At 49.4% G+C, this 24,544-nt stretch overlaps 1 protein-coding gene across 2 annotated transcripts in view; it reads left to right on the top strand.

Annotated features, from left to right (window-relative positions):
* The window catches only part of COL15A1 (collagen type XV alpha 1 chain), a 106,326-nt gene that overhangs the window by 67,165 nt on the left and 14,617 nt on the right, over nucleotides 1-24,544 (top strand). Inside the window, exons 17-34 of one of the 2 annotated variants that reach the window (XM_027105384.1) lie at nucleotides 3,167-3,202; nucleotides 3,620-3,760; nucleotides 3,942-4,010; nucleotides 4,831-4,866; nucleotides 4,973-5,056; nucleotides 6,357-6,422; nucleotides 8,870-8,905; nucleotides 11,000-11,062; nucleotides 13,465-13,533; nucleotides 13,641-13,676; nucleotides 16,727-16,780; nucleotides 16,881-16,940; nucleotides 18,430-18,498; nucleotides 18,616-18,657; nucleotides 21,195-21,240; nucleotides 22,988-23,068; nucleotides 23,488-23,537; nucleotides 23,635-23,736. In XM_027105384.1, coding sequence (XP_026961185.1) covers nucleotides 3,167-3,202; nucleotides 3,620-3,760; nucleotides 3,942-4,010; nucleotides 4,831-4,866; nucleotides 4,973-5,056; nucleotides 6,357-6,422; nucleotides 8,870-8,905; nucleotides 11,000-11,062; nucleotides 13,465-13,533; nucleotides 13,641-13,676; nucleotides 16,727-16,780; nucleotides 16,881-16,940; nucleotides 18,430-18,498; nucleotides 18,616-18,657; nucleotides 21,195-21,240; nucleotides 22,988-23,068; nucleotides 23,488-23,537; nucleotides 23,635-23,736 — 1,140 coding nt within the window. The remainder of the gene's footprint in view (nucleotides 1-3,166; nucleotides 3,203-3,619; nucleotides 3,761-3,941; nucleotides 4,011-4,830; nucleotides 4,867-4,972; nucleotides 5,057-6,356; nucleotides 6,423-8,869; nucleotides 8,906-10,999; nucleotides 11,063-13,464; nucleotides 13,534-13,640; nucleotides 13,677-16,726; nucleotides 16,781-16,880; nucleotides 16,941-18,429; nucleotides 18,499-18,615; nucleotides 18,658-21,194; nucleotides 21,241-22,987; nucleotides 23,069-23,487; nucleotides 23,538-23,634; nucleotides 23,737-24,544) is intronic. The other variant, XM_027105386.1, reaches the window with a different exon arrangement.

Genomic DNA, 24,544 nt, shown 5'->3' with positions numbered 1-24,544 from the left:
CCCCTCTCTCACACCCCTCCCCCACACCCCTCTCACACAACTCTCCCACACACACTCCTCCCCACACACCGCTCCCACACACACCCCTCTCACACACCCCTCCCCTACACACCCCTCCCTGGCTGGTCTCGGACTTAAAAATACCCACGCCCATGCCCACATCGGCACACAAACACCCTCACAGGCGCATTCTGCAGCTGCTCAGACGCTCGGTTGTGCACAGAGCAGCAGCCTTGCCCAGACTAATTGTGGCAGATAAATCACATTTTTCTTCCTGGAATTTGCTGTGAGGCCTAATTTGTTGCCCTGTGTGTATACGATGTTTTCTGGTCAAGGAAAAGTAGACTCTAGAAGGACTTTGAAATTTTCATCTGGAGAGCTGGAGGAAAGCCTCGCACATGACATTTACCCCCCACCCCCACGCCCCCCCAAAAGTAAACCAAGGAGAATAGTCTGAATGTGAAATAACAAAAATTGCTAAAGAAAATGAATAATCTCAGGGATGTAACACCACATAAGATCCAATGATACATTTGATCCTTGATGCCCCTCTACAATCTCTGCTCAGCTTACACACCTTCAGTGACAGGGGACTCACTTCCTGCCTTTATATGTACAAGCTGGATAAAATCATCTGTTTCTGAGAAAGATAAATCAAGGTCCCACATATCTTCTAGAACTTCCTTTGAAACTGCTACAAGGTGTACTTTTGATTTGAAAAGAGTCAGGAAAGCAATTGAAAAAGTACAGTTTTTTACCTTATGAACATCTTTTTCTTGAACGGGGTCAACTGGCAACACAATAATAATGTTTTCAGAGGATAGAGTCCAAAAGTCAAGAGATGGGACTAAGTTAACTTCTATTTCACAATATCCCTGACTGTGATTTGACTTGTTACTTGAAAAATGCAGAAGGTTGGTACTTCCTTCAAGGACAGATTGCGTCAGGCAGCAGAAGATGGTGTGGCTGGTCACACCCAAGAAAAGCAGACAAAGAAACTGTAGCCTGCAGATTGGGCAACAAAACTGGAACCCGATTCTTTCTGTTTCTGCCCGGGATAAAAGGTCACACTTAATTTTTCCCATGTCAGGCCAGCAGGCGGGGAAGTGACAAAGTCTAGCCAGCCAGCCTTGCTTCCTTCTGCAAGCACCCCTCTCCTCCCACCATCCCATAGAGTAACGGGATTCTTTCTGTGATTCTCTCTTCAGGTGTGTCTCTTCTGTTATTCAACCCTTCTGTAGAGTACTTTCTCTCAGCAGTTATATATTTTTGTCTCTAAGGTCTCTAATTGATTTTTTCTTTTTTAAAAAATTTATTTATTTTTGGCTGTGTTGGGTCTTTGTTGCTGCGTGCGGGCTTTCTCTAGCTGTGCTGAGCAGGTGCTACTCTTCACTGTGGTGCACGGGCTTATCATTGCGGTGGCTTCTCTTGTTGCGGAATACAGGCCCTAGGCACACAGGCTTTAGAGCGCAGGCTTAACTGCTCCACAGCATGTGGGATCTTCCCGGACCAGGGCTCGAACCTGGGTCCCCTGCATTGGCAGGCGGACTCCTAACCACTGTGCCACCAGAGAAGCCCTGATTCTTTACTATAACCACTGTTCTTATTTCATAATAGTTTGTCCTTGTTTCTTGGCTGTAATATCCTCCCTTTTCTCCCTGAGAATATATAGTATTTACTTAGACTCCTGATTGGATCGTGTTCTTAGCTGTTTCCTCAGGAAACCTTCCATGGTTGATGTTGTCGTTTCTCTTTCGGAGTGTTGCCTCTCCTCAAATGTGTAGTGTTTCTTGTTTGTGTTTGCTTTAGAAATTGGAATCCCTCTTTAGTCTGTTTCCCGCCTCTGTACAAATTACTAGGGAGTTGGGTGGTAGCTACTTCTGCAGGTTTCAGGAAGGCGACGGGAAGAGTAGGATGTACCATCAGGCAGGGTACCTCAACAGCTGATCTTAGGTGTTTGGGGTACCCCTGGACCTCCCAGGGTCCACTAGCCACCTGGGGCTCTGCCCTATCCCTTTGCTCCAGTAAACAACTCTTATTATCCTTGTAGCAGGAGTGGAAGTGGGAGGTGAGGGGAGATGGGCAGGGCTCCATGGCTATCTAGCTCCAGAGTTTCAACCTATCTCCCTGTCAGAGCCACACCCTGCTCCTGGCTTCCGCTCCTCCCTTGCCTGCTATTTTTCTACCTGTGGTTCCTCTCTACCGCTGGAGCCTCTGGCTTCAGCTTCCCATGTTTTATCTTTGCCATTCCTCACTGTTTCAGATTCAGTATCACTCGCCATCTTATTTTTGAGCATGACTATTTTGGAACTATCCACTCTGTCATTGCTATGGGTTTGATATAGGAAGGGGAATCTGGCCCAGGGAAAGAGGGGTTTGGGAGAAGGCACAGCCTTAGATGGCGGGTGTATCACGGTGTCAGGGCCTTCTGTGTGGCCGTGCAATTGCTGGCTTCTTCTCTTGTGGGTGCTTCTGTGGTTTCCTTGGAGGTTCTCTAGCGGGGAGCCCCCGACTGCAGTCCTCTGATGTAGTGCAGTGTCTCCTGTGCTGGCCACTCCTGACCATCAGCCCCCATCGGTCCTCCCCTCTATCTGAGCTCGCAGCTGACTCCTTTCCTTGGGATCCACATCTGACCCCCCAGGAAACCTGTACTGTGTCTCCCATTGGCGGTAGACACGCAACCTGCGTTAGAGACCCCACCCCACCCCCATTTTGGGGCTATTCCAGGCAGATTTTGGTCTTTAGATTTTTCCAGAAGAGAACCATCCATCATCCACATATCCCCAGAAGCCTACGGAATACGTATCAAATTCTTGAAGTCCCTTCCCTTGGCTTCGAGGAGGGGAATCGGGCCCACCCAGTACACTGACAGCTCTCCAAGGGAATTCTTCCTCTACAATCTCTTCCTGGTTAATCTTCAACTTCTCCTTTTCACTCTTGAGGTAGGTGATGAGATAATAGTTGGAAGATGGGTTTCACAAGCTTTCAGCATGACCTGCTTAGCAAACTCACAACTACTGTAATGGGCTCAGGTTTGAGACATCAGTCAGAACTGAGCAGGAAGAGTCCCATTTTAATGTCCTGTTACTTAAGAGTCTGAAATCCTGCGTTTTCTGTTAAACGTACCTAATGAAATATATATTAATTGGCCCCGATTTTTTTTCAGGGAGCAAGAGGACGTAATGGCTCATTTGGTGAAAAGGTAAAAAATAAAAATGAAGAAGAAAAAGCTTTCTCCTCCTTCCTCCCCTCTCTCTGAGTTTAGTATAATTGAACTGTTGGGCTAGAGTATTGAATGTATAAATGTCATGGATCAGAGAGAAACATCTGGAAGGAACTGCTTGGGAAAGGCAGAACAGCTGGAGCAGAGTGAATAACCCACCAGGTTTTCTCCTTTCTCACCCACCCCACCCTAATTCATTCAATGAGCGCCATTAGCTTATCTCCAAGTGAAATGTCAATTGGCAAGATGGCTGTTTCTGTACAATTAAGTAGCGCTGATCAGAGAATCCAACGATCTAATTAAGTTCAAAGAACAATTTCCTGACTCGGTTGCGGATGTTGTTCCTTCCATGAGTGACTCCAAGGCTAGATAATCAGCCTGTCCCCTTCCTTACAGGGTGATCCCGGCAACAGAGGCTTACCAGGACCCCCAGGGAAAAATGGACAAGTTGGCGCTCCTGGGGTCATGGGACCCCCAGGGCCCCCTGGACCCCCTGGGCCCCGAGGCCCTGGATGTACAATGGGACTTGGATTTGAGGTGCGTTTCCTCCTTTCTGTGGTTAAAGAACAACGTGCGCTAAGGACTACCAGAAAGGCCAGCTAACTGAACGCCAAGGTGGTGCTGATTCCCCACTGAGCCCCAGCTCCCAGCATCACACCTGGCACAGGGAGGTGCTCGGGAATCAGTACTGAAATTCTCATTCTTCTTCCTTCCCTAGGATACTGAAGGCTCTGGGAGCATCAGGCTATTGCAGGAGCCCAGAATCTCTGGACCAACGGCTTCAAGTGTAGGTTGACTTTTTACACCTTCATTTTGAGGATTGTCATGCTGTCACGCTAGAGTGGAGAGGCTGTGGGGTGCCATCCTGGCTCTGCTACTTTCTCTAATTTACCCGCTCTGCGCCTCCAGCTTCCAGCTGTGTGGTGGGGAGACCAGGTGCTCTTTATAACTTGTTTCTTTGAGGAGTAGCACAGAGGTTTTGCACAAAACATCATGTGGGAAAACTTGAAAATTATCTTTCTCTCTCTTCGCAGTCCCTTACCATCAAGCATCTCTGCTTCATTGCCTCCTTCCTGCTGCCCATTCAAGACTCACACTTTGCCCCGTTTCAGAATCCCTTGCTCCTAACAAGTACCCTCCCCCACTACATCTACCCCCCAGGGAGGTGTTGTCCATCTTCTGCTATGACACCTGCTCTCAAGAGGACCAATCCCCAGGATCTCATTATATTTGAGATCCAAGTGGTACCCAGAGCTGAGCACACCAGTGCAGGAGGAGCTGAGCCTCGCCAAGGGGAGAAGCACAGCCCCCTCCATGATTGAATAGGAAGACCTCCCCCACACACCAGATGCAGAGTGCTCTGGGTTCAGGGTCAAAAGGACACTCACCCCGTGCTGGGAGAGGGCCTCTGGTCCTCTTACTGTCTGTGAGATATTCCTTCCTTCTGACTCTGTAAGGGGAATTTGCCCCTCATCTTTTGCTCCCATTATCTGGGACAAAATCCTTGTAAGAGCTTAGGGAGAGATGGCAAGATGGGAGGATAGATGGAGCGTGGACAAAGTGAATAGAAAAAAACCCAAAGAATATTTGTTTGTCTGTTTTGCCAGGGTCCCAAAGGAGAAAAAGGAGACCAGGGACCCAAGGTGAGGTCACAGATCTGAAGTGGGGGTGAGAGAAATTTTCAGCCTGGTTCTAGGAGCATTATCCACATACAGTGAATTTTTTTTCCACTCTCGCTGCTATATCCAGGGTGAAAGAGGGATGGATGGAGCCAGCATTGTGGGACCCCCTGGGCCCAGGGGGCTACCAGGGCGCATCGAGGTCTTATCTAGTGTGAGTATCACCAGGTATCACCAGCATGGCTGCTTTTGCTAAAGGGGAGGGAAGGTTGTCCACAACTTCAGGGCCTTCAGGGCTGCTCTTTATGCAGGGGGCACGTAGCTGGCGTCTGGTGTTGGAGTTCCTACCTGCCAGCATGGCCCACCTGTCTGTTCCTACCCTGGTACCACTATTGTCACACATAGTGTGTCCAGAACCCTCTCTTCTGGTTGGCAGCATTTGCAGTCAGGAGACTGAGTGTAACAGAGCTGTAACCAAGAGGCAAGGAACATAAGTGGGGTAATGAGGGAGGAAAGATGGTTTAGGTTATGAGAAATCAAGGAAGACTTTCTGGAAGAAGTCTCCTTGAGCAGGGACTTGAAAGCTAAGAAGGATTTACCAGGTAAGTATGGAGGACAGGACTTCCAGAACTCAGGTGGTCAAGACACTCTGAGCCGAAGCGCAGAAGAGAAAAACATGGATGTGTCCAAGGCACAGGGAGCTGATGGGCATGGGGGTGGGTGGAGAGCGATGGAAATTTGGAGAGAAGACTGGGATGTGGGCTGGGACACGATCACAGCCACTGAATATTAGAACATCACATTTGTGAAAAACTCTTGCCCTTCCAAGAGAAATAATGTCATACTGGGACATGACAGAAAGACAATAAGTCCCAAATAAGTGGAAAAAAGAATGACTAGAGGTTTTTTTTGTTTTTTTTTTTAAAGTATGATTAAAAAATATCAAGTATAGGTAAGGGTGTAGTGAAATAGATAATCTCAAGTACTTTGTTGGAAGTGTAAGTTGTACGGCCCCTTTAGACAGCTCTTTGGCAATCTGCTAAAACTAAAAATGTTCATACTGAAAACTTCCATATGGAAAGACCTCCATGCTGTATGATTGAGTGAAAAAAGCAAGTTGAAGAATAATACCTGCAGCCTGATGCCATTTATATAAAATAACCACATGGACAAACACACACACACACACCCAACAACACTGTTTTCTGTGGGTATTAATATTAATTTATAATTATATAACATAAATATAATATTTAAATATATATATTTAAAATTATAAAAGAAAAAAGGCATTTACGTATGGTGCAATTTTAAGATTAATCGAAGAGGAAAGTGATAAGGCGGCTCAGGGCTGTGTCGTAAGTGGGAGGGATGGGTGTGTTGGTAGTGGGTGGGTGTTGTCAGTGTCTGCTTGTGTCTGCCATGCGGGGTGACTTCAGTTAAAGCTTCACAGCCAGGAGCAAGGTGGGACACGTGCCACCCTCTGTCTCTTTGTCTGATTTTTCTCTTTTCAGCCTTTGATCAACATCACCCATGGATTCATGAATCTTTCGGACATTCCTGAGCTCGTCGGGCCTCCGGTGTGTATCCACAGCTGCCCTAGAGTGAGGGTCCTACCCAGACACCCCAGCTGAAACTAAGTTGGGTTGGTTTGGAATCCTTTGAGCTCCTGAAGCATAGAGCTAGAGTGTCTCGAAGTAGTGAATAGAAAGAGAGCTTTGCATTTCTGAGAAGTTGCTGTCACATTAATTTGTGCAGGGAGTTTTGTCCAATGCAGTGGAAGCTTCCAGTCCCTTGCATCAGAAATATGTGTAATGGAAATCAGAGAATCATAAGTAACAAATTGATAGATGTCTGAGCAGTGCTTTGGGCATGCTTTTATTTACATGATCTCATTTCCCAGAATGGGAGGAGCCTAGAGAGACCTATCCTTGTGCTGATGGGGAAACTGTCGCATGAGGAGGGAATGTGACTGGCTTCAGTCTTTCTGGCCCCATTTAGAGATCACACAAAGAAGCTACGTTATTTCTGCAAGTCCACAGAGTCTGTCCCTGACACAACACGACCTAAGAGGAAGGAAGCTTCCTCCTGCAGTCTGTGCAGTGAATCCACACTGCATCTTCCATATCTGCTGGTGACAGCTGGGGAGAGAGGAAAGAGCTCTGGCCTTAGGAGCCTTGGGTTCCAGCCCCATCTCCTCTACATAATGCTCTGAGACTCTCATCATCTCTCTGATAACACCTCACCAGCCTTTGGGGCAGCTTATAAGAGGTGATGGATGCGAAACTGCTTTGCAAACTGTGGCACTCTGTGGAAGCCGACACAGAGATTGAGGCTTATACTTCCACAGCTGCGCAGTCCAGATGTCTGCCGGGGCCACCCGCCCTGCAGTCCCCAGTGAGGTTGGCCTGAACCTCTGCCATCCACATCCTAGGGAAAATTCAGTGCTCTCCCCAAGGCTTCTGCAAATATCTGCATGATTCCTTTAGAGCCGGTATCTCCTACTGAGTGGCCTCTGTTGGTGGGTCATTTCACTGTCTCTTCTGTACTACATCCAGTGGGTCTCCCTTTCCTTGATTTCTACTAAAATCATCCAGAACACCCCAGTAAGCAAAGCCTAAAGCAAACAAGCAAGTCATTTCACAAGTTTTTCCCAAACTATTGGGGGTTTAGAGTGTTAGGTGGCTTAATTCTAAAGCAAAACACAGACAGCCTAAGATCTAAGAATCAACATCTCTGTTCTAAGAGTCCTTGGGCCTTGTCTGCCCCCACCCCTTCTCTCTTTTCCCCACCTGAGGATCCTCCTCCTGTTCCAATCCCTGACCTCCTCTTTGGCAAATCCAGACCCTGAAGGGGAAGATTAAGATTTTCCAACTCAGAGGCAGTTCCCTCCCAGCTGTACCTTTATACTTTTCCACTCTACTATATGTACATCATATAGATATATGTATATAGTATATTATATGTATACACACACACACACACACACACACACACACACACACACACACACACATACATATGTTAGTCCTTTGTTACTTCTGCATCCTCAGATTCAACAAACCTTGGATAAAAAGTGCTGAAAAAAAAAATTCCAGAAAGCTTCAAAAAGCAAAACTTGAATTTGCTGCATGCTAGCAATTATTTACATAGCTTTTACATTGGTTTTACAGCTATTTACATAGCATTTACATTGTATTAGGTGTTATAAGTAATCTAGAGATGATTTAAAGTGTATGGGTATATGGAGTATGTATGTAGGTTATATGCCAACACTACACCATTTTATATAAAGGTCTTGAGCATCTGCGGATTTTGGTATCCACAGGGGATCCTGAAACCAATACCCCTCGGATACCAAGGGACGACTGTACAGTATATTGAGAAAGTTGTTGCCGTTCAGTTATATCTCTCTGTATATATATATTCTGCCAAACTCTATGTCTTTAATAGGTATGTGGGTATCTGGGCTTGGAGGAAAAAGAGTCCTGGCCCCATGTGGAGTGAACCACAAATTTTCTGTTTCCTGGAGCCTTTAAAATGGCTGGTCCTTTAAAATCCTCCCTCTTACTGAGGGAAAAGAACTGAGTCTCACCAACTGCCCCCACTTCCACCCCCAAATACCCCAGCACACCCTTTGGGCCCACTCCTCAGAGTTTAGGAACTTGTTTTCTGAGAATATTTGTGGAGGTTGAGCACTGCATTCATTGTCCCAGAGGTTTCTGATGCTGAGTGATTTCACGGAAGAGGAGGGTGCGACTTAAAGTGCCGAGAGTCCTGGCTCGGGGGAGCAGAGGCTCCAGACTCCTGAGCAGCTCCTGACTCTGTGCTGACTAGTGTGTGACTGCACGGTTCCTTCCCCTCCCGGGCCGCGGCATCGTCTGCAAAATGGATCCTGAGCCCCACTGTGTGGGAACATGCTTGGGCCTTTGGAAGGTGCTGGAGGGAGTGGGCCCCTGAGGTACAGGTTCCTGTTGGCCTGGCAATGCTGCTCCTAACCTGCCTGCTTTGTCTGTCTGTGTCACAGGGCCCCGAGGGCATGCCTGGGCTGCCAGGATTTCAAGTGAGTAGCACAGTAGCCATCTTCCTTTGTGCCCCGAGGCTGTATGCATTCTGTTCCTTCCACCTGGAATACCGTTCCTCTCCATCTGCACAACTGACCTCTAGCGCCGTCTTGTTCATGTAGCCTTTCCTCATTGCCCCCATCTGGAGTGATCCTTCCCTCCTTTGAATCCCATAGGGCTTTATTTTCACCTCTGCTGTCGTTCTTTTCTGTCTTGAATAACAGTTATTTGTACCCTTATTGTTTTTTCCTGAACTGTACTGTGACCAGCTTGCAGGGGGTCAGGTCTTGTTCATCTCTTTCTAGCCCAGGGCAGCCAGAGCCAGAGCTGGAGTCGGTGGTTGGCTTCCTATAAATGAGTGGATGAATCAAGCATTTCAAATAGATAGAGTCCGAGTAGATAAAATCCCTGGAGAGAGAGGACGGTGGCGATGGAGGATGGAGAGAGGGGAATCATAGCCTGGAAGTCCAAAATTAATAGTCTGTGTGCACCACGCTATGGGGCTTCCACCATGGAAGGTGAAAATGCATTTCTGTGTAGCAAGTGATCAGTTTAGTCTAAAAGTTTGAGCCTGCACTGAAGCCCAAGGCTCCAGAGTGAAATCTGCACAATTTCTCCATACATTGCAGCTCTGAAACGCCTAATGCCAATGGTGACACGCGCTGCTTCCAGGATAAATGAACGAAATTTATCAAAAAATGTAATAGAGGGCTTCCCTGGTGGCGCAGTGGCTGAGAGTCCGCCTGCTGATGCAGGGGACACAGGTTCGTGCCCTGGTCCGGGAAGATCCCACATGCCGCGGAGCGGCTGGGCCCGTGAGCCATGGCCGCTGAGCCTGTGCGTCCGGAGCCTGTGCTCCGCAATGGGAGAGGCCACAACAGTGAGAGGCCTGCGTACAGCAAAAAAAAAAAAAAAAAAGTAATAGAAACTTGTTGTTGATGGTAGAATTATAATGATCTCTTTTTCTTTTTTTAATACTTTTCTGAACTTCTACATTTTTTAAAAGGAGCATGTGCTATGCTGACACTAAAAATACATGGGAACTAGACATTAAAAAACAGGAGAGGGTGGCAGCCATGGAGAAGACCTCTTAATTAGGAAGAGAAGAGGCCAGAACTGTGAGCTTGAGCTCCACCCCACCTTGGCTGCTCCAAAGCCAGAGCATTTTCCAGACACATTTTTCTCTAAATGACTGGTTCTGTGTTCCCGAGGGAGCCCTAGGCTCCCCAGAAGAGCCTTTGGGACCACTTCAGGAGTAAGGAGGGGGCCAAGTAGGCAGGATCCAGGCCACTGCTGAGGCTCCATTTGATGTATTTTATACATTGGGCTTTTGTTTGACTTTACTTGAAAAAGGAGAATGAAAAGAGTTTCACTGCTAAAAAATAATAATAACAAATATTTGAAGGCCACTGCGTTAACCCAGAAGGTAGGGACTTGTGAAAAGGTAAATTGCAATAAAGTGTTGAACCTCTTTTTTAGGGGCAGACGTCTGGCAGTGTGAGTCATTGTCACAGATATTAAGTGTATGTTGGAGTTGAGACGAGGTCACCTCTGACCGGGTGTGCAGAATTTTGGTTCTGCAGAGGGAATGGCGGTGGCGGGTGGGTGAGGGGTGCAGAGAGGCTAAGGGGATAGGCTCGCCCCTGGTGGAGTGACAGGAGTGGAAGATGAGGCGCTGAGGCCGGCTGGGATCAGTTTGGGTGTCAGGCTAGGATGTTTGGATCCCATCCCGTAGGTAGTGGGGAGCCAGAGAAGGGGCAGGATTCATGGAGGGTGAATGATGGGGGCGGTGGGCTACAGGACGGCCCCGAGGACCCATGGGTGAGCAGAGGCAGCAGGCAGTTTCAATGGTGCCCATTGGAGGAAACCACAGTTCAAAGAGGAGTGGGGCCTCCAGGCCGCCTAACACTCAGTGCTGTCTTCTTTCCACCAGACCACAATTTCTAGACCACTTAATATTAGGAAAACATCGTGACTAATTGTGACTTCCACTGGCGCTCTGTGTTCTTTTACTTTTTGGAACAACAACTTTGTTTAGTTAAAGCATTTTAATCTTAACAAACCGCCGAATACCCTCCAATGATTCCTTCTAGGGACCCAGAGGACCAAAAGGTGACACTGGTGTGCCTGGATTTCCAGGACTAAAAGGAGAACAGGTAAGAAGGGCCCAGCTATCTGGGTGGGATTGTGCTCTAGAACCTGGTAAATATTTCGAATGGGCTGAAAGTAGCTGTTAACTTTTTAAAAATTTGAGATATAACTCACACACCATAAAATTCACCCCTTTCAACTGTGAAATTCAGTGACTTTTAGTATATTCACAAGGTTGTGCAGCCATCACCACTACCTAATTCTAGAACATTTTCATCATGCCCAAAGAAACACTGTATCTAGTAGCAGTCACTCCCCGGCTGTTAACTTTCATGATCTCAAGGTTCTTCCAGGGTGAAGGTGGGGTGGGTGGAGAAGCAGATTTTCATCATAGTTTGGAAAGAGAACTCAACCCAACGCTCCCTTGAACGCTATGCTTTGTCTAACTGCCCGCGGGCACCTGCATTAGAGTGTGCACTCCCCGAGGGCAGGCACATCCACTTTCTTTTCTGTAGCTCCAGTACTTAGCACTGCGCCTGGTACACAAATGGCACTTAAAACATTTGTTGGATGAAAAGATGTATAAGTAATGAATACAATGATGCTAATATCTAGAAGTCATTATTTTATTAAACCGTTATTAGTGTAAGCGGGGGCATTCCACACTTGGATGGCAGTCTTGGTCCAGAAGTTGTGGAATATTTAGCATGAAGAGCACTTCCTGAAAATTCCAAGGGCATTGAAATGACCTTTGTACCCTTCCACATTTGCCTCTTAGAATTAATTTCCCAGTTGGTTTTTATAGATAAGGGGAGAGTGACGTCCATAAATGGATTGCAGTTATTCTGGATTGGATTCATTTATTCATCCATCCATTTATATACTCATCCAGGTTACATCCATTCCCTAAGGTGTGCCAGCCAGTTTCCTATACTAGGCACTAGGGATAGAGAAATAGGATGTGAGGAACAGACATGCAGACAGCCAGCAGAGTGCATGGTCATTGCTGTAACAGGGGTCTGTGTAAAGCCAGTGGGAGCAGCCCTGAGCCTGCCTTGGGGAGTCAAGGAGGGTGTGTGTGTCTCTAAGAGGAGGGAGCATTAGGCTACTCTCTTTCCTTCCTCCCCTCGCCGTTTTCCACTAGCCCCATGGAGGGGGAGAGAGTCTCCAGTGTCTGTTGGGCCACAGTTCCAGGAGGTGGAGGGTTCAGTGTGCTGGGTCTGAGTTTAGCGTTACATGGGACCATGTCTTGGGATGCCTTTTGCTGCCACGGGCCTACAGAGATGGCGTGGGGTCAGGGCAGTTCTGGCTTGGGAGGAGGCCTGGCCAAGCAGGCTTGGCTCTTGCTTTAAACGCTCTGTTTTCTATGTGGCGAGGCCGGGTGAATCTGGAGGGACCTACGTGCCATCTCTCCCCTAATCCCCTGCCCCTTTGAAAACTGGGAAGAGCGCCCAGGCAGGTCTGCTCTGATCCTCGCAGCCAACGCGCTTTCTCTCGCTCTGCCTCTAATGCTTTTGTGCTTGCTTCTTCTTGCTGCTGGCGTGCTCAGGACCGCTTTTCCTCACCAGCGAAGTGGTAAGATCCAAAGACCGGGTGTGGGCTTGGGGGACGGAGAGGAGAGGCTGCTTGGCTTGCTTTGGCACCACTGCCTTGGCTGCTTCCAGCCCTGTTGAAGGGAGACTTTTGTGTGGTCCAGCCCAGTTCCCCAGGGGCTAGCATTGAAGTCTGGGGCCAGAGCCTTGAATGGTTCCTCTCCCTGGCCTTTTCTCTGGACATATATCTTCTTGGAAGCCTCCTGGGATAGCAGATGGCCCTGCTGAGCACAGGATTGGGGGCAGGATCCTGTGTCCCTGCCACCTGTCTACCCGTCTCCCCTATTTCCCAGCAACTGAGATAACTTTGCCTGATCAAGTGAGCATTTGCACAGGAGCCTGGAGTTTGGAGGCAAAGTTTCACATGGAGACTCAGGGCCCCTGTGTTGGAGAGGCCTCCACTGTTCATGCTGTCATCACTTTCCCAATTTTAGATGTTTTAACAAGACTAAGGATTCTAGGTGGGAACAGATCTCAAGTCGAGTTGTTAGGAAAGCAAGCCACCAAATACATTAGGAACCAGAGGTTCTCAGGGGGTAGCCACACAGCCGGAGGTGGGACGGGCCTTGTTGGGACTGACTCCTGGAGGGTTGAGAGTGCGGATGCTGATCTGGCAGCAGAGGGAGCCCCAGAGGGGCTTGCAGGACCCCAACCTGTACTGGTTGGACCCCAACCAGTAACTGATGGTACATGGAGCGAACAGTCCAGAGAACATTTAATGACTTAGGAGGCTATGCAGTATTCTAGCAAGAGGTCATTGTCGGGCAGTGGGGCTGGAGAGGCAGCGTGAAGGCCAGAGAAATCATGGCGATGAGCCTCTGGATAAGGCGGTGAGGCGGAGGCCCGGCTTCATCAAAAGGTTCTCTGAATTGCAGGGTGAGAAGGGAGAGCCGGGCGCCATCCTGACGGGGGATATTCCTCTGGAACGGCTGAGGGCCCGAAAGGTAACTATGTCACCAGATTCTGAAGGCACACATCTTCTACATCCTATCTTTGCTTCTGTCACAAACCGTGTGCATCTGAGTGACAAGTCCGTGTCTCCCTGTTTTAGGGTGAACCTGGAGAGCGTGGAGCCCCGGGACCGATGGTAAGCCAGAGCGTCTTGCCCCTGCATCTGGAATGGGGTTTGAAGCATTTATCGTACTTTGGCTCAACTAGATTGAGTTGTCCCAGCTGTGAAAATAAAAAGGATGTGGCAAAATGTATCTGTGTCAAGGGTAGGCTAACTGCAATTAAATAAAATCTCAGTGGTTCAGCACGATAGCAGCTTAGTTCTCACTTATGCAGAGTCCACTGTGGTGGTTCCCAGTTGGGCATCTCCCCTCCAGGCAGTGACTCTGGGACCCAGGATGCTTGCATCCTGTGACTCTGCCCTCTGGTGGATTCAGGGCCACAATGGCATCTTCTAGCTGATAGGCTGAGGTTGGGGAGGGGAAAGAGACCATGGAAGTTGATGTACTCCACTTCTGGCCAGACCTCTGATGCAGGAGGTGGGGGTGGAAGTGGGGGTGGGGATAGGTCTCAGAAATGTGGTTTAGCTGTGTGCCCAGAAGGAGAGGGGAAGTGGATGGTGGTGAGACCCACAGTTGTATGGGTCTTGCCAGCTAAAGATTGTCATTACCCAGGGAACCTGGGCCTTTTGGCTTCTGGTCTTGGGTCTGCTGCCCATTTGCTGTATGACCTCAAACAAGTCCTCTTCTCTCTCTGGGCTTTTGTCTTCCCATCTATAAGTGAGGGTATTGAATGAGTACTAGATGACATCATAGCGTCCTTCTTGCCTTACTGCTCCAGGAATCTATAATTTTGGGGGGCTGCTGAACAATTTTTAAGCTACCAGTTCTCTCCAGATGAACCCTAAACTTGTCCCTCATATATTTCTTTCCAAAGAACAAAGAAAACTCAGAGAACATCCACCACGGGTCAGATAGTGATGCTTCAACACAGATCATCTCATTGCATTTTCACCACCCTAAGAGGCTAATGTCTGAACCCCCATTTTATAGACCGGGAAACCGAGGTTAAAGAGGTTAAGTAACTAGCCCACTGCCATACAGCTTGTTAGTGACACAGCAGGGATTTGAACCCAGCCTGTCAAACTCTGTGTCCAGGTTTTTCCCAGCACAGCTCACTGCCTCCAGCTGACACCTTCATTCTTCTGAAACGTTTTGAGCTGGAGAACTGCACACTGGGGCTTGAATGCGGGGTTTGTTTGAGCTGGATCTCAGGCCTGGGGAGAAAGGACCTCACATTTCTCTAACAGGCATGTGTCCTTGATGAATGGCCCATAACCTCCAAGGTGCATCCTTCAAAGGACCTTCTAAAGCCTTTGGTCCCTTAAGTCAGGCAGAATGGATGCCCTAGAGAGGTGTCCTTGGCCCTAGCTTCAGGCTAAGGCAGACTGGGAGAGTCTTGTGTTAACCACTGGGTAACACTTACTAATACCCAGTATGGTGGGAAATACTAATTGTTAGCGATGGTGGCCGGCAAGCTGCTGCAGATGGCCAGGGTAGTTATTGCCACTGAAGCCCAGCTGTGCATAGCTTGCCAAGCACAGACAGTAAGGGGGCACCTTCTTGTAATTTGCATAAGGTGGCACATGGGCTGTCTATGGCCCTCATGACGAGTATAGCTTACCACACTAGAGCCTTGTTACTCGAAGTGTGGCCCATGGACCAGCATCATCAGCATCACCTGGGAGCTCTCTGGAACAGCAAAGCCTTATGCCCCACCCCGGATCCGCTGGATCTGCATTTTGATGAGATCCAGGTGACTTGCGCACAGTGATGTTTGAGAAGCCCTGCGCTAGAACGTACCGCCACGTGGCCTGTGGCCTGTTAACTCCTTGCATTTCTTTTCCTGAGAGTAACCTGGTCTGGGTACTTTACATACAGAGCCTGTCTCAACACAGTCTATTTGCCATTCTTCAGGGTAAGTCTGAATACAGACTTATATAGAGAGAGAGCAGGAAGAAGGGGCTTGATAGGCCCCAGGTTTAAACCAGTCATTCCCCTGGGAGAGAGGACAGACCCAGTTACAAAACAGGAAAGGTGTCAACTGGAAGTAGAGCTTGTTCTGGGAAGAGGTGGTACATTGTATGCATCCTAGACACTGGAAGGCATGAGGGTTCCGGCAGGAGGTTGGAAAAGGGCAGTGGCTCTGGGAGCATGGGGACACAGGAAGCAAGTACTGGAATGCGGTCCATGGGCAGGGGCTCATCTGGAGAACTGGGGAGCCAGGCCAAGATTCTGGTCCTTAGGGACAGGTGGGAGCAAGTTAGGAACCAAATCCTGAAGCAGGTTATTGGGCTTGGCTGACATGAGGAGTGAAGCAGGACTGCATTATTCCAACGGGGGACATGGAGAACCCTGGGACATAAGACCTAAGGCAAAGGTCCACGTTCTGAGCTGACCCAGCACACGGCTACCTGGGAGCTAAGGCCAGGAGCTACTGACCTCTTGCTTCTTTGTTAGCTCTGACTGGCTGAGAGGGTTGGGTCCAGCGTCTGGACTGGGGTAGAGCCCTGCAGGAGGGACTGAGCAAGTGGGTCCAGCTGAGGACAGAGAGGCCAGGGGACAAAGGAGCCAGGCAGGTGGACATTTCATAACTTCTCCTTGCCCTCCATCCTCCTATTAGTGGTTCATTGTCACCACTACCCACAAAGGTAGGCTGGATGCCCCCCATCTCCCTAGCCCTTGAGTTTCTGTTCTTTCCTTTTTAATTGAAATATATTTTACATACAGCATTGTGTACATTTAAGGTGTCCATGTTGATTTGATACATTTATATATTGTAATATGATTGCTGTTGTGGAGATAGCAGCTCTCTCACATCACATAATTATCATTTCTTTTTTGTGGTTGGAATAAAGATCTAGACTCTTAGCAGTTTGAGGATTATAATATTAATACAGCGTTGCTGTCCATATTCACTATACCGTGCATTAGATCTCCAGGACCTAGCTGTCTACTAGTTGCAAGTTTGTACCTTAAACCTCACCTCTCCTATTCCCCCACCCTCCTACCCCTGGTAACCACCATCTTACTCTGTTTTTACAACTTTGGCTTTTTTAGATTCCACATATAAGTGACATCATACAGTATTTTTCTCTTTCTAATCTGGTATTTACTTTGCCTCCAGGGGCCCAAAGGACCACCAGGACACAAAGGAGAATTTGGCCTCCCTGGACGACCCGTAGGTGTTGGGGTTTCTCATATTGCATATGAGGGAGGACATGCGGGCCAGGCTGGCCTGTGGGCAGTGGGTTTACTAAGGCCTCTCCTGTGGGTTTCAGGGTCGCCCAGGACTGAATGGCCTCAAAGGCGCCAAAGGAGATCGAGGGGTCATGATGCCGGTAAGTGCCACACCAGAGACCCAGCCCCATGCTGCCCCGGGGACGCGGCCCCAGAGCCAGTGTCCAGAGGAGGGGCGGACAAGTGCCAGGTCCAGTGAGCAGGGCTCGTGGACAGAATGCTCAGGAACGTTATTCTTCTTCCTCTACTGCCACTTCCAAAGATCCTCCAGCCCAACCCTGTCCTCCGGCTTGCTCTCAGGAGGTCCCTGCCACCAAATCCACCTTAGTGGAGCATAGGCTTCCTTGTCCAGACCCCAGAGGGAGGGTGGGAGAACACGATCTGGGCTTTCTCAAGAAGTCTGGTTTCAAATCCCAGGTCTTCTGACTCGGGTAATATCCCATCCTTCCTGGGTTACACAGTCCTGGGGGTTTCGCATGTTGCTGGGGGTGCTCGGTGAGCGCTCTTGAGAGAACACAGACGGTCGATCAGCTGTGTAGGCAGGGCCTCGCAAGATGACAGACACCGGAGCATCAACAGGGTCCCACGTCTGCAATAAGGAAGCCAGCATTTATTGAGCACCTACTGTGTACCAGACACTCTACAAAGTGCTTTTGAGGACAGGATCTCAGTCTTGATAGTAACTCTCCTAAGAGAAACTCAGTGGTGTTCTTGTTTTACACAGGAGGAAACTAGGGCCTGTACAAGTTAGTGACTCACTGAAGGTCCCCCATTTGCTGCATGCAAATGCAGCTCAAAGTGTGTTGCTGCTTCTGTTTGCACCCCACGGTCGCCGCTTTGTATGCCTAGAAATGCAGAAATGCAATCGTATTGAATCACTGGGCACCGACTCACTCGCCAAGCCTACCGGGGCTCCAGGTACAGCAGACACGGGTGCCTGCACTTGAGTGATCACATGGAGCTTCCTCGTGGGCCGGAGGCCTCTCACCTGTGGCCATAGCCTCCCCCTCCCCCTCCCCTCCTGCAGCTTCTGCTGCAGGTCCAGCTTGGGCTCCAGGCTTGGCGGAGCAAACATTGCACGGTGTCAAGGCCAGGCTGACCTGGCTCTGAAAGTGACTCTGCCATCTAACAGGAGTTGGCGTTTATTGTTACATTTATGAGGGGCTCTCCCAGGCACTGTATCCTGGGAAGGCCTCAGTCCACCCGCCGCTCCATATGAGGGATGCGTCGATAGAGGTGGTGGGCTCAGTATCCTCTGAGCACTGCTCTTGGGGTCAGAATCTGGCTTCCAGTCTCCATTCCGCCATGAATTGCTGTGTGGCCTTGAGCAGGTCACTTCCCCTCTCTGGCCCTCATTATGTCCGATTGTAAACCAGCGATGATACTTGCTCTGCTGTTGTGAAGATGCAGCGAGGCCACAGATATAGGTGTGCTCTGGGAAGAGACTGGCCTACCCATGGGAAGAGTTAGTTGGCTTTAGAGGACCCTCCTTTCCTCACTGTGTCTCCAAACCCTGGGGAAGTGTCCTGCAGCTGCCTCTGCATTCATAACAACCCGAACTCAGGGATGGCCTTTCTTTCCTCCCTTTAGGGCTCACCTGGCCTACCTGGTCCTCCAGGCCCCCCAGGACCACCTGGAGCTGTGATTAACATCAAAGGAGTAAGTTGGCAGTGGGGAGGTGGGGGAGACCTGAAGGAGGAGCAGGGGACAGACCCAGACCAGCCTGAGCTGGAGTCGGGTGCCCTGATTCCCTCCTCTCATTCTCACTTCCCACAGGCCGTCTTCCCAGTTCCAGTCCGGCCACACTGCAAAACTCCAGTAAGTAGCGTATAGTCACTGCCTTGGCAGTGAAAGGCTTTGGCATAGAAAGCAACTCAGAGAAGATGAGTTTTTGTCTTGAGCCCCTTCTGTCTGTCAGTGTCCTCTTTGATGTCTTCTATCACCTGCATATAGACCCTTGAGTGACTCGAGGTTTCTAGATAATAGATTGTGGCACTGAAATGTACTGGGTCTTCTAAGGGCACACATGTGGACAGAGTGTGTCTTTTAATGCAGTCAAAAAGCAGTGTCTTTTGTTAGCTTCGTGTTAGCATGTTAGCTTCATGCTTGGAGCAGTATGAGAAGCGGGGAAATAGACCCCTTAAAATACAGATGAGAATAAAAAGGCAATTCTAACCAGCGCTCTTTACATTGGGAGCTTTGGGCTAAAATCTATGACTGTCCTTTCTCAGCTGTCATATTACTGCACAGCACACAACCCTGAGAGGAGGGACTTTCTCTCCCCCTTTGTAATGAGGAAACAAACTGTGACTCAGACAAGTTCACTGACTTGTCTAAGGTCACAGGACGGACAGAGCTGGGGCTATCATGCAGGTCCCCTGACCACCAGGCAGCAGGTACAGGCACCCCAAGGGGTCAGACTCGTGGCTGGTCATCCAGCTGGTCAGTGCAGTGTCCCCGGGGTGTCACCCGTATTAGGTGTGGGGAAAACCAGGGAGGGTGGGCCTCTCCCCATGCACAGGCATTAGTCATGGAACTGTGCATAACTGTTCTCTCATTCATCCAACAAATATTTATCAAGGACTTACCAAGTGTCAAGTACAAGTGAGGGACCACAGGGGTGAACTAGACAGGCGTGGCCTCTGTTCTTGGGAGCTTGCAAATTACAGTTTAGAAGATTCTTTGAAGTGGGTTCTTAATTGATGCCTGTTGGAGGTGGTGATGAGACTTGGGTCAGAGGCTTTAAAATGACGCAGTTTGGCTGAGTGTTTGCCCAGACATCTGTCCATGTCTAAACTTTGAGACACCCAAGTCTGCATCCCATGGCCTGGGAACTCTGGCATGGAAGGCAGAGGATAGGACCCACTTGCGTAAGGTGACCAAGGGGCCTGCTGGCTCCCAGAACTACATGAGGACAACAGCTAACCAGGTCACGTTTACATCAGTGGCCTGAAAGGAATCCTAAAACGTCAGGGCTGGAGAGACCCTCCTGAGAGATGGCTGCCTCCCAGCCATAGAGAAGGGGAGACCTCAACCCAGAGAGGCAAGGTCCCACCGTGAGTTAGTGCCCGAAGCCCCTCCCAGCAAACATGATAGCAGGCTTCAAATGAACCGGCCATGGGACAGTACTTGAAAAACTCAAGAGCGTTGTAAAAATGCTACTGCAATTACCGTGACCTGTGCTAGGACACTTTGCTGTGACCATGGCCTTTGGGGGTCATGATGTTCCTTAAAATAAGCCAAAGATGAACTCAGAGCATTTTGGGTTTTGATTTCATGTTGCCTGTCTGGACACCATGCAGGCTGGGGCATGGATGTTTCTTGACCAGCTCTCAAAATGGACATTTGAAAAAGCAATGCTTCCTCTCACATCCAGCACTTCACAAGCCCCTTCTCATTTCAGCCCCTTTCTAATACCTTAACATTTTACCCTTAACAATCCACCCCTGGAGTGGAGCAACTTTATCAGCATAGCTGTCAGATATCAGCTGGGCACTGCTGCCTTTATCGTTAACTTAGAAATATTCTTCCTGGCAAATTCCTGTCCCCTCCCCTCATCTTCTCTTGGTGACCCCTGAGCATCTTGTGACCCTGCACCCAAAAGCATGGGGGGATCTGGTGTGAGAGGGATCATTCTGATTCTGCATGTTAACTGGGAAAAAGGTGAAGGTGGACTATTAAAAGCAGGGTGGCAGGTGGCTCTGTGTTAACAGACAAAGAAAAAAAGAAAGAAATGCAGGAATCTGGGGATGAACTGTGAAGGAATATTATCTTGAATAGCTTGGACTCCAGACCCCTGGCACTTAATGGGAAGTCTAGAATAGCCCCCCAGTCTAATGATAACTCCCCTTTATTAATTAGCACCACCATCAACTCCTGTTCAGTGTGCTCATCTTTGATTACACATGGCAGCAAAGCTAATGGCTGGCCCAGCTTCGTGGCTTGAGTACATCACTTGCACGAGTGCTTGACCTCTCACATGAATCAATCCTGATTGATCAGAAGGGAGGGCTAGAACACTCACAGTTGACCAGACCAAAATTGCCATGACTTTTTGTCTTAAAGCTTTGGGCTTTCCTTCTGCAGAGTTGTTCGGCCAGTAGGTCTCAGCCCAGCTCAGCTACATGATGCCCTCCCTGCCCCCACCTCCCGACGCTGCCCCAGTTGAAGGCCTGGGATGCCTTGCATTGAGGGATGCTGGGAAACTCAGGGCCTTTGGGGGCTACAACACCCAAGGAAGGCCTGACTCCATGACCTCACCCCTCGCCCCCAGGACAGGGGACTGTGTCTCCCTGTGCATGCAAACACCAGAACAGGGTTGCAGTGTATGACCTTGGCTTTCTCTCTCTCTCTAGGTTGGTACCACGTATCCTGGAAATTCAGAACTCATCACTTTTCATGGTACACACTCTTGTCTTCACCTTGTTTCTCTGGGACATTTCCTGACCCTCCTATCTCTGCAGAGGTGGTTTCCAATTGTCCAGTGCTGGGTGTAGACTTGGTGGTCAGGAAGATCTGTCTGGGTGTCACGGGAAGGGTGGTAGCTGGACAAAGGCTGTGGAACTGGTCACCTCTGTTTGCTTGTCACCCGTCTCCCTATTCTGTGCATCTCGGCTGAGTCTCCTAGCTAGCAGGCTGCACTCCATTTTTCCGTTCATGTTAGTTTGCTCATAACACATCCACTGATAGCTTCTCCTTGCCTGGTGCTATCCCATGCACTGGGCTGAGACAGATGGATCCCATGCTCTTCCTGTCACCCAGGCCCTTAGACTCTGCTGGGTGAAACTCTTTAAAAAGTCGTTACAATGCAATATGCCAAGAGCTAATGCAGGGGAGGCCGTGGGAGCTCAGAAGGCCTTTGCTTCAGAGTGTTCCTGGACCAGCAGTGTCAGCACCTCCTGGAAGCTTGTTAGAAATGCAGAATCTCAGGCCTCATCACAGACCTGCTAGACCAGGAGCTGCATTTTCACAAGCTCCCTCCGAGGTGTATACACAGTGCAGTGTGAGACGCACTGGCTCTTAGTGATTAGTAAACATCAGCATGTTCATGGCCTGTAGGAGCTTATCTACCACACATTAGAGTGAGGATAGGCCAGGAGACGGGAGCCTGCAGGCAAGCAGTGACTCTGGTTCCCTGTCCCCACACACGCTGTCACACCATGTGTGCCCCTTTTGATTGAGAAGTCTGAACGCTTGCAGTTTAAACAGGGAAAGGCCTTTTTTTTTCCCCGAGTACTGACCTCTGGCTTGGCTCTGTCACTCCTGGCCTGCTTAGGTGGTGGTGTCCCTGCTGGTATCTGGCTTCATGGGCTTTTGGCCACTTTTGGTGACAAAGTCCAGGCTGTTCTCAAACTGCTTGTTCAGATCCAATTCAAGGTTCTCCCTACCCCTGGTGCAAGGTGGACCTTGGGGAGGAGGTGGGGTGGAGCTCGATTTGCTTTCTTGGATCCCCAGTGTGTAGGCACACATTGGTCAGCTGATCTCTCTCGGGACCTGGGAACTCAAAGATCTAGTGTCCACCCACTCATCTAGGTGGGGAAAGGGGACTGCTTCCCTTCCCAAACTCTGTACTCCCAGGAGGCTTTCTCTGAGCCCCTCTCCCAGATAAAGAGTTTGCTTCTCACAAGTCCTGTGGGGAGTGGCGTACCGCACTTTGCGAGTGGAATACTTAGTAGCACCATTAGCTGTCCTCTGCGGCACTCCCGGAGAGTCCTCCCCTCCCCTTACACCACCGTGCTGCCCAGGCTTAGGTGGGATGGGACCGGGAGCTTGACTTGGTGTTGAGTATCAGGCCACGTGTATGAAGCCGTCCAGGGGAGTTAATTGTAGCCTCTGCTGGGCTCCCATGATGCACTGCTGGCACCTTGAGGATGGTACTTATTCCATCCTGCCTCGCACTACCCTCACTGTGTCTGTCTCCTTGAGAGCTTTCCGAGGTCAGGAATTGTGTCTGCTGCATCTACCTCTGCCTCTCCATCCTGTAGCAAAGGATTTTATACCCTCAATAGGCCTTTGTTGTTGAGTAGACTTAGCTCAAGGGGCTGAGTTTCAAATCTTGTCTCAAAAATGTTTTATATAGAATGAAGGTGATTTTCCACTATCTTTTTTTTTTTTTTTTTTTTTTTAATGTGTGTGTATTTGGTGGCAGGTGTTAAAGGAGAGAAAGGATCCTGGGGTCTTCCCGGCTCAAAAGGAGAAAAAGGCGACCAGGGGGCGCAGGGACCACCAGGTATCCCAACTCTTGTTCTGGATCTTGTCCTTGATTTTTGTTTCTGAGAAATCCAATTGAGCCAGTAAGTAAGGCTAATTACATTACCACCCTGTCCACAAGCTCTATGGAATTCCAGAGAGACCCAGTCATGGGCAACATGTGTGCAAGATTGAACTTTGTCAAGAGAGACTGGAAGTTCTGATCGTTCCAGCTTCATCTGCAGAACGAGGCCTGGAGAGGACCAGGGACAAGCCTAGGATGCCACAGGGTCACAGGATCTGAACTAGCGCTCGTTTCCAAGCCCAGTGCCCCCTCTGTCAGCTAAACCAACGTGGGGTCACTTCTGCTAGGAACTCATCATGGTTGCCAACTTGGAGGCTTTGGTGTTTGAATTTCTGAGATTGATTGTGGATTTTTAAAAAGCGTATCTTTTTCAGGCCCTGCTGTGGATCCAACTTACCTGAGACATTTTCTGAACAGCTTGAAGGTGAGCATTTCTCAGCATCTGGCCTGTGTTTCCAAGTTCTCAGGCTTATGTCAGAGACTGGTTCATCTGACTCTTACTGGATGTTCTCTGCTTCCAGGGGGAGAACAGAGACAAGGGGATCAAAGGAGAAAAAGGAGACTCTGACAGCGGCTTCTCTGTGTCAGGGCCCCCGGGCCTGCCAGGAAGTCCAGGCCTGGAGGTGAGTAGCGACCCCTCCACACCCCTTCCTCGGGGAGTCACGGCGCTCCCTGAAGCCCCCCAGTGTGACGAGGCAGCTGGGAGCAAAGGCCAGTCACAGTACCACAGGCTGCAGGCAGGCCTTGGGTGTTGGCCTCTCTCCCCCATACTTGCTAATGGGTGGGGAGCCTGGCAGAGGCCACAGAGGAAAGGGAGCTAGCCAAGGCCACATGCACGCAGGTTGCTTCCAGGTAACCCACCACCGTGCCTTATTCACATCAGCGGTGGAAAACTCAGCACAAAGAGTTGTTAATGGTAAACACATCAGATAACAGAGGCAGAAGGGAAGGTGAGGGAGATGTTTTTAGGGGGCTATTTGATTCTTCTGAAATGTCATCAAAGAAGGAGCCTGTAGATCGGCTTGGTCTTCTTAGGATGAGAAGTTTCTCCAGATCGCAAAAGAGAAGTTCAAATTATGCCTCCACTGAGACTATGATCAGATCATTGACCCTCAGGGACCAGGAGCAAATTCTGGACCTGGAACTCGCCATGAGCATAGACCGAGCAAAGCCAGGAGACCAGGGTTCTCCTTCCAGCTCTGCTGCTGATTTGCTTTGGGACCTCGGGCAAGCCCTGCCCCTCTCTAGGCCTCTGTTTCTCCATCTATGAAATGCCGAGGCTGGACTAGATGAGCTCCAGGGGCCCTTTTGAGTCCAGGGCTCCCTAGGCTTCTCTGCTGTCATTCAACGTAACGACTGGGCCACCGCTCTTTAGGTCTTCCACCTCCTGGCTTGTGCCAGGACTGAGGATGATGATAACAATAGAGGATG

Source organism: Aethalodelphis obliquidens, unplaced genomic scaffold (genome assembly GCF_003676395.1).
Source record: "Aethalodelphis obliquidens isolate GAN/ISIS:26980383/991018 unplaced genomic scaffold, ASM367639v1 scaffold7, whole genome shotgun sequence".
Lineage (NCBI taxonomy): Eukaryota > Metazoa > Chordata > Mammalia > Artiodactyla > Delphinidae > Aethalodelphis > Aethalodelphis obliquidens.
Note: the sequence above shows the minus strand (reverse complement) of the source record. Positions and strands in the feature narration are given on the sequence as shown.